Genomic DNA, 9,553 nt, shown 5'->3' with positions numbered 1-9,553 from the left:
AAAAAAAAAAAAAAAAGAATGAATAAATAAAAATAAAATAATTATAAAAAAATATTATCCATGTGGAATTCAAGTTTCAGATGGTCATGTCAATAGAAACAAGAGAAAAAATAAAATCTACCAAATAACTGATAGAATTCAAAGTACTGTATTCTAAAAAGTATACTCATTTTGTAAATAATTCTTACTGGCATAGGGTACCATGTGCCAGCCAGGAGGAGGCAGAAAGATGAACAGAGAGAGAAGGAGATAGTGCCCCCAATGGGGATGGTCAGTCGCAATCCCTTCTCCATTTCTCCATCCTTTGGAGACACCCACGTGCACCCAGCATGCTCATCAAGCCACCGGGGATGAAATTCAAACTGCACAGTCAGCTCTATGGGATCTGGTTCCTGTAACCACTAGGCCATGGAGTTGGCCCACAAAGAAATTATTTTTAAATATTAACAGAATACTATTTCTGTTAACACTAAATTATAATTGGATTAAATTAATTAAAATAAGCATGTATTTATAGAAATTATCGCCAAAATGCTAGGTTGGGCAGCTCATGAATCTAAATCTGGAATGTTTCCTTGGACCCAAATCAAACAGACCTCCAAGATCAGAATATGTACTTGCTATTAACTATCAAGAATGAAGAGGACAAGATCTCCATTCTGTGTTACAAAGTATAAAATAATTAAAACTCCATGTTCAAATTACACCTTGAATTTACTATGACACACCGATGAGTCCTGCATTTTAGATACTATAGTGGAGTAATGATCAAACTTTTAACAAACTGCAGGTATATAAATTACAGGAGACAGCAAATTCAGTTGTTCTTATTTCAATGACCTGTTACCAAAACAAATACAGAAACACAAAAAAGGCGATGTCCTTACGGATGAGAAGGATCTGGTGTTTGAACAGACTTACTGATGCCCAATGCTAGTAAACCCTACGGAGAAGAAGGAAAAAAAGGTAAATAATCATTGGCAAGATGCAGAGTCTAATATGGTTAAGCCTATCAGAAGTGTGCAAGCTCACAAAACAAAGAAACGCAACACATGCACGTCCGGTGGCCTAGCAATTCTGATTTCCAGTACTTACCTTGCAAGAAGAAAAATCACCCCAAAAGGGTTCAGAGCACCGTTGTTTATAAAGATGAACAACATAAAAGTGGGACCAGTAGTTAGTGTAATGGCTATGTCGCTGGACTCCCATGTAGTCGACCACGGTCCAAGTTCCAGACCCGGTGGCTTAAACTCATGCCGGGCGCATGTGCATGCATGCCCAAGATCCCGAGAGGAGAGCGGAGGAGAAGGGATTGCAGCATGGCCATCCCCCCTGGGGGGTGATTTCTCGCTTTCTGTCTCTGTCTCTCTGGTGAGTGCACATGCCCTATAGCAAAAACCTCTCCAAAATAAGAAAAAAAAAAACATAAAAGCAACCTAAAATCCATCAATGAAGAACAATAAAATAAAGTGTAAATCACGTATTACTCTCACGGTGGTTCTGTGAGATGGGGCTGGCAGGGACTTTCTGTACTAACGCACACCTTTAAGCAAAGGGGGTAAGTGTCAAACCATGTGTATGAAGGACAATTTGGGCTTTGTAGTTTTTGAAAATTACATCCAATTTTCAGGAAAAGACTAGGAGAACACACGTTTAACCATGTCTATACCTTTGAAGAGAGAAGCAGAATTAAGACCATCTCTACTAGCTGATCTCTCACAGGAAGAAGAACGTGGGCGGCTGTCCAAATAAGACAGTGAAAAGCTAGCGCAGCGGCCAGCAGGTGGCGGGGCAGCGAAGGCGCTGGACTCCCACGTAGCCCACCGCAGTTGGAGCCCTGGACCTGGCAACTTGCTTTCTCACTTTCTCGCTCGCTCTGTCTGTCTCTGGTGAGCACACGGGTCTATAACAAAATTTTAAAAATACTAATAATACTGATAATAAATTTTAAAAATAAAAGAACATAAGAAAAGCCGAAGCAGCACCTATTGTGTATGGACACGTATTTCTAATAAAACTGCAAAAACGGATACAGGACGTATATAAACCAGTGCGTACAGAGCAGTGATTACCTGGAGAGCAGAGGGAGGGACTAGGATGGACTAGTTACACACGATTGCATTTCTTTAAGAAAAAAGTCTACAGCCCAGAGCACTTAAGCACGCAGCTTAGACACTGCTCCACACGCTGGAGGCCTGGGCTTGATTTCTGCTCCGACTAACAGCCAGACAAGGAGGCAGGCACCTGTAGTCCCAGCAGGGAGGCTGAGGCAGAGCTGGGACAGTGAGAGAGCCTGTCTTTTAAAAAAAAGAAAACTAAGGAAATAGCAAAAACGTGACTCTGTCTTTAATCCTAATTATCCTTTTCCTTCCTCCTTTTTCCTTTTTCGCCTCCTTCATCTTTCGCCCCTTTCTTTCATTTCTATACCTTTTAATATTCGAGCCTTTGTTAAAAAGTGTCCATTGGAACTTATCAATGCCCACGTTTGCCACCACTGAGTATCAACTCGATACTTTTTACTCAGTTTGTCTTGGTTATTATTCCAGATCAGCTCATGGCTATCTACTACACTTTTTTCAACATCTTTTTTTAAGTTATTTATTTCTGGGATCAGCAGAGAGCATAATGATTACATCACTGGACTCCCATGTAGTCGACTGCAGTTTGAGTCCTGGACCCAGCAGCTTAAAACTGACACCAGGCACGTGTGCGAGTGTGCCCAAAATCCTGAGAGGAGAATGGAGGAAAAGGGACTGTGGCGTGGCCATCCACTCTGGGGGAGGTGATTTCTCACTTGCTGTCTCTGTTTCTCTCTGTCTCTCTAGCAAGCGCACACATCCTATAGCAAAAACCTCTCTTATAAAAAATTATTTATTTCTTCCATGAGTATTAGACACAGAGAGAGACAGCACCCCCAGAAGGACTTGGTTTTTTTTTCTTCATGCCAGAGGGAATGTATGCACACATGAGAGAAAGAGAGAGAGAACGTGCATCCACCTTACCCCCAACAGGGCCTAGTCATGCTGCAATCATTTCTCCTCCAATTCACCTGTAAAGATAGCACACGTGTGCACCCATCATGTTTTTTCAAGCTGCTGGATCTGGGATTCGAACTCTGGTTGGCCATGTGGGATCCAGCTTTTTCTTTGTAGCATTTAACCACTGCACTACGTGCCAGCCCCTCAACAGTATCTTGACATCAACATCCACACCCACACCCACACCCTGCCTCGGCCAGTTGTGTGTCATGGGCACATGCATGCCTGGAGTACTCAGGGAGGTCTCTGGACACAAGCTGAAACCCTCCTGTGTGGCGGACTTCAGATCACTGTGCTTTACCACCGGCACAATCATCTGACACCCACTCCAGGAAGTTTTTTTTTTTTTTTTGGAGAGGTTTTTCGCTATAGGGCGAAAACCTGTGCTCGCCAGACAGACAGAAAGAGACAGAGAGACAGAAAGCGAGAAATCACCCCCAGGGGATGGGCACGCCGCAATCCCTTCTCCTCCATTCTCCTCTCGGGATCTTGGGCACGCACGCACACACGCCCGGCGTGAGTTTTAAGCCACCAGGTCCGGGACACGAACCACGGTCGACTATGTGGGAGTCCAGCGACATAGCCATTACACTAACTGCTGGTTCCCTCTAGGAAGTTCTTAAAGGAAACAACCTGTTTTAAAATACTATCAAATCTATGTGCTTTGCTCTAAAGTAAAAGAACTTTCATTTTCTTCATGAGCAAACTAGAGGAGTCACTCAGTTTTTAAACAGATCAATTTTTAGACTACTGTCTAAGAAACTACTTTAAGATGATTACTATAGAAGTTTTCATCCTCACCTGATTACACGTGTCAGATAACGAATGTATGGCTTCTGAGAACATACTTGCTGAGCCCGTATAAATCCAGGCAAGAAACTTAAAGAAGCAGTTTAATCCATTGCTAGGGGAGAAAGAGAACAATGCAGTACAGGTTCAGATCACAGTTTCCACGGAAAGCTTCTTCAATTGACTTCGCATACTTCTAGATTCTGTTCAACGTAAATGAAAAAGGATTCCTAGTCTGAAAGAATGCATTACTATTTAGGGAACAAGAGTACAAATGTGAAAAATAGAGATTCTGATACCACTGAGTACTCAAAAGGAGAGGCATGCTGTGTGTGAGCTAATTACTTACACGCATTTGGAGGAGGACAGAGAGTGTTCTATATTTGGACAAGATGAGATTAAAAGGGCAACTGTGTTTTAGGTAGGTGAAAGAGGATCTCCCCTAGATAGGGGTCGATTAGGTCAGTGACAAAAGCAAAACTTCAATGAAGGTCTGCTGCTTAAGTGGGCAGATGCCGGATGTGAGGACAAAGCCAGACCAGTCTCAGGGTCGTCCTAGATGACCGGACGCTAAAGAACGCACGGCTCGATCTCAGCTGGCTGTTCAGAGTCCCACACGCGTGAGCGCTAACAGAGCATGGGCAGCTATCGGGACTCAGTCTTCCTGCACCACCTAACTGAGGATAATAAAGACTTACTTGGTATTTGTTCCATAAACAATATAAACCTCTAATTCTGTAGCTAGCTACCAAGTAATACACACAGACATACGCACACGCGCGCACGCACGCACACTTAAGAGGAATATATTTCTATATAAAATGCCGTATTTGTCAGTACTTACATGCAAATGGCAACCATCACCACTTTTCCTGGTCCCTTAAAGAACACGGATGCTGTCCTGGAGCGTGGCTGCAAAAAGCAAAAATGAAAACCTCACAATATTTCACTGTGCTTTGGGCACTACAGCTGGTGGTTCTGACACACCAGAAAATTTCTCCTCTATCAAAAACGCTGAATAACTAGGACTACTAATTTAATTCTTTTTCTCCAGAATCTTCTCTTTAAAAAGAAAAAAAGCTAGAAATTAAAAGTGCTTCTAGGTCTTTTTCCAGAATCTTATTTGTTTATTTTCTTTCCTTATTAGTTATGTCCTGTTTACTTTAATAAGCTGAGATGGCTACACAGAAACTAGTAATAAAGTGATTAAAATGTATTAAACTGGGGCGAGCAGGTGGCAAGGTGATTAAGGCGTTGGACTCCCACATGGCTGACTGCGGTTCAAGTCCTGGGCCTGGGGACCTGAAAATCACTCTGGGTACACATGTGTGCATGCACACGCAAACCCCCGAGAGGAAAATGGAGAAGGGATTGCAGCATCAACATTCCCCAGGAGGAAGATGTCGCACTTTCCCTCTCACTGTCTCTCTCTAGTGAGTGCACACACCCTACAGCAAAAACCTTAAAAAAAAAAAAGCATTAAACTGAAATCGCCTGGGGACCTGAAAATCACGCTGGGTACACATGTGTGCATGCACACGCAAACCCCCGAGAGGAAAATGGAGAAGGGATTGCAGCATCAACATTCCCCAGGAGGAAGATGTCGCACTTTCCCTCTCACTGTCTCTCTCTAGTGAGTGCACACACCCTACAGCAAAAACCTTAAAAAAAAAAAAGCATTAAACTGAAATCTATACAAAGTCTTCTGTCACTGAAGCAACTTTAACTTTTAAAAAAGGAACAGCCAAAGCCAGCAAGTCTGTTGCTCTAATTTAAGTCCTGACTACTCTCGGGATGAAAGACCTCAAGTAAAAATGGTGTGTTAATTTCAAGAGAGACTAAAACAAAGGGGAACAAAACAAGTAGAGAAGCGTATTTGGGGAAATTATTTTTGAGCTAAATTTTCTTTTGCTGTTTCTTAAAATATATACTTCCATGTCTTTTTTTTTTAATCTTTGTTACTCTTCTGGAATGTTATCACCCACTACCACCTGTAAGTTTTACCCATCTCTGTCATGTCGAGCTAAGTGGTACCTTTCTAAACATAAAGCCATCCCTGACCACACACAAAAGCACTCACTCCCACTAATTTCTGATGACGCTTCACATCTCTATTAAAAGTCCTGTATTTCCTGCTGTGTGTAATTCGTCTTGGTCATGCTGTGCGACCACTGTATGTCGGCACAGTTCTGATGCTGGGGCACGAGAGCATACGAGGCGAGCTCCTGCCACCTTACACCTCGGTCCGCACAGGAGGGCAGAGAAGGCCGGGGAACACACACACATCACAGTGATGAACGCGACAGGGAAACCAGAGAGGGCACTGAGAAAGAGACGCGGAGACGGGACGGAGGGGGCTACGTTCGCTCGGACAGGCAGAGGGAAAGACCAAACGATGAGGAAGAGGGAATTACGTAAAGAGGGTATCTCGGGCCGCACGTGCATCAAGGTCAAAGATGCTGGAACAGACACAACCTTGATGTGAATGTGAACGAAAGGTGGAAGTTAGGCTGGTGTGGCAGAGCGTAAAAGGCAAGGAAAATGGAAGGTGCTAAGGTAAGAGCCAAGGCCAGGGCCAGGGCCAGGGCCACAGTCCACAGGACCCTGTACACTAGAGAAAGGAATTTAGTCTTATTCCAAAGGCCAAAAGTAGCCTCTGAATGGTTTTGAGCAGAGACTTGACAGAGTCTATATATTTTTTAAATTTACATTCAATCACTGTACATTTTATGACGTTTAATCACTGTACATTTGCACAGCATACAATGGGGTTTTTCAAAGCATGCATGCATTGTATATGAATTAAATCAAAGAGATTACCACACGTATCATCCTCAAGAGCTGGTTTTCCATTCTTATGTCTGTTAAATGGTTTTCTTTCTCCAAGCCCCTCCCTCCCACTCTCCAATTTATGTTTTTATTTCCTTTTTAGAATGATTTTATTAACCTTATTTATTTACTCATTTGTTTATTTCAATTTGACCAGACAGTGACAAAGCAGGGGGAGAGAGAGAGAGAAAGTGAGAAAGCAAGCCGCCAGGTCCAGGATTAGAACTGCGGTCAGCCACGTGAGAATCCGGTACCTTTAACCACCATGCCACCTGCTGGCCCAGTTTATTCTTTTTTTAAAAATGGAAAGTGAATTCTGGATATTAGACTGCTTGGCATTTTGGTAAGAGCCTCATCAGAAGGATGGTGGGGATCAAAGCCCAACTGAACTGGGTCTGGGACAGCATAAGAGGTGTGGGCTAGCAGGTAGCATGAAGGTTAAGAAGGCTGGATCCCACGAGGCCGACTGAGCAGTTCAAGTCCCAGACCCGACGGTCTTGAAAAATTACTCTGGAATCATGCATGCATGCCCAAAGTTACAAGAGGAGAATGAAGGAGAAGGGGCTGTAGCATAGCCATCTCCCCAGAGGTAATCTCTCACTTTCTCTGTCTTTCTTTCTCTCTGGCAAGTACACATGTGCTATAGCAAAACTGAAGAAAAAACAATAGAAAAGAAAAAAAGAATAAGAACTGGGACATTAAAGGTGAATTTTCTATTCTGGTCCCAATACTAATCCCCTTCTAGTAGGAAGGAAAACAGTATTTTCACACATGCACAAATGAGTTAGTAAATATGGGAGCCGGCAGGTGACGTAGTGGTTAAGGCACTGGACTCACACATGGCCGACCGTGGTTCGAGTTCCAGATCTGACAGTTTGAAATACACTGGGCTCAAGGGAACCAGCAGTTGGCGTAATGGCTATGTCCCTGAACTCTCATGTAGCCAACCGCGGTTCGAGTCCTGGACCCAGTGGCTCAAATTCATGCCCTACGCGTGTGCGTACATGCCCAAGATCCCAAGAGGAGTATGGATGAGAAGGGATTGCAGCGTGGCCATCCCCCTTGGGGGGTGATTTCTCGCTTTCTGTCTCTCTGTCCTTCTGGTGAGCGCATGTGCCCTCTCTCTATGACCGTTACAAAAAAGAAAAGAAAGAAACACACTGGGCTCACATGCGTGCATGCCAAGACCCCAGGAGGAGAATGAGGAGACTGAGACATGGTCAGCCCCCTGGGGAATGATTTCTCACTTTCCCTCTCTATGATTCTCCAGTGAGCACATGTACCCTGTGGCTAAAACCTTAAAATAAATGAATAAATAAATAAATAAAAGTTAGTGAATCTGGTGACAACAATAAGAGTTACTTTTATCAGATTACATCTGCTTTTTCAATGACGCATGAAGCAAGGTTAGCAGCTAAAGAAAAGAGTGGTTACGGGGCATCTGCAAAGTGGAAAAGGCATGAGACAGCGATTTTGCAGACTAGCGAGTGAACCTGCTACGGGAGTTCAGTAAGACTTCTTAGATAATACTGAGCACCCACTGGTTTGCACAGTCGTATGGTAAAGACAAGACCATCGAGAAAAGTGTAATAAAGAAAAAACAATTTTACAAAATGATATCATTTTCTCTGCCAGGGGAGCTTCTTAGGTATAAGCAAATAGCTGGCAGTCTGAACATTCACCAGAGTTAGGAGTGGGAGAGAGAATAAAGGAAATTAATGGTGTTTATGAAATATAAATCTTGCCAAAAGTTAAGAAAATAAAGTCTTCTCCCCAATCTATATCTATTGTACATGCTTACAAGGTTCATAACATGAGAGAACGCAAATAAAACCTATGCCCCAATTTTAAAACTTTCAAGAAAATAAGATGGAAACAAATAGAAACAGACTGTAAAATTCGGTAAAGCACAATGCACACAGAGAATCTTGAAATGAGATCAGACACACTAAGATTTCTCAATGGACTAATGTTAGGATTTTTGCCCTGCAACACAGACACACACATGAGCAGAAGAATCCTTACCTTGGTGTTCCCCAAGAAGTCTCTATACTCTCTTAGTATTTTTTGGTTCCTAAATAGCCCTGTAAGAATTACAAAATAAATTTATTCCGACCAGTACAGTGTAGACTAATACAGTTATTCTCTTTAAGACTATGTTAAATACTAACAACCAGCAAAAATACCAAGTTACTGTAAGAGATCTGGATTTGCAGCCAAATTTCAAGATAGGCAAAAAGCTTCAAGAGACATTCCCCACAAATCTTTTCAATGCTTGTTGGCACAAGCATTGAAAAGATGCTCAATATCACTAATCGCAGGAGAAACAGAAACAAAACACTATGAAAATCATCTCATTCCCATTAGAGTGGCTATTATAAAAATAAAGCAAAGCAAAGTCCACAACTAACAAGCACTGGCAAGGATGGGCACTGGAATCCTTGTGCACTGCTGGGAACAGAACAGTGCCAAAGCCACCAAGTGTGCAAGCACTAGAGTGTGCACAGCTGCCACCCTATTACACATGGTCTTTCTGAATGACAGCGCACTTCTCTTTCCTAAGAGGGACAGGTACCAGGGCCAGCAAGTGGCATGGTAGTTAAGGGTGCTGGACTCCCACATGGCTGACCACGGTTCAAGTCTCAGACCTGGCGGCTTGCTTTCTCACTTTCCCTCTCTTTCTCTCACTCTGTCCCTCTCTGGCCAAATTAAGATAAACAAATAAAGTTAAAAAAAAAAAACAATTTTTTTTTTAAAAAAAGACAGGTACCCTCAATAAAGACAAGTATTTCCAATAGGGATCCAACCCCCATTCCAGTATCTACAATTTACTTTTCTTTCTTTTTCCTTTTCGAGAGGTTTTTGCTATAGGGCACGTGCGCTCGCCAGAAAGACAG

At 42.8% G+C, this 9,553-nt stretch overlaps 1 protein-coding gene across 1 annotated transcript in view; it reads right to left on the bottom strand.

Annotated features, from left to right (window-relative positions):
- The window catches only part of SLC30A9 (solute carrier family 30 member 9), a gene marked incomplete at its 5' end in the record, with an annotated part of 59,615 nt that overhangs the window by 25,328 nt on the left and 24,734 nt on the right, over positions 1-9,553 (bottom strand). Inside the window, 4 exon segments of the mRNA XM_027774489.1 lie at positions 888-943; positions 3,840-3,942; positions 4,672-4,739; positions 8,682-8,740. Of these exon segments, the coding sequence (XP_027630290.1) occupies positions 888-943; positions 3,840-3,942; positions 4,672-4,739; positions 8,682-8,740 (286 nt within the window).

The sequence above is a fragment of the Tupaia chinensis genome, unplaced genomic scaffold, assembly GCF_000334495.1.
Source record: "Tupaia chinensis unplaced genomic scaffold, TupChi_1.0 Scaffold000442_1, whole genome shotgun sequence".
Classification (NCBI taxonomy): Eukaryota; Metazoa; Chordata; class Mammalia; order Scandentia; family Tupaiidae; genus Tupaia; species Tupaia belangeri.
Note: the sequence above shows the minus strand (reverse complement) of the source record. Positions and strands in the feature narration are given on the sequence as shown.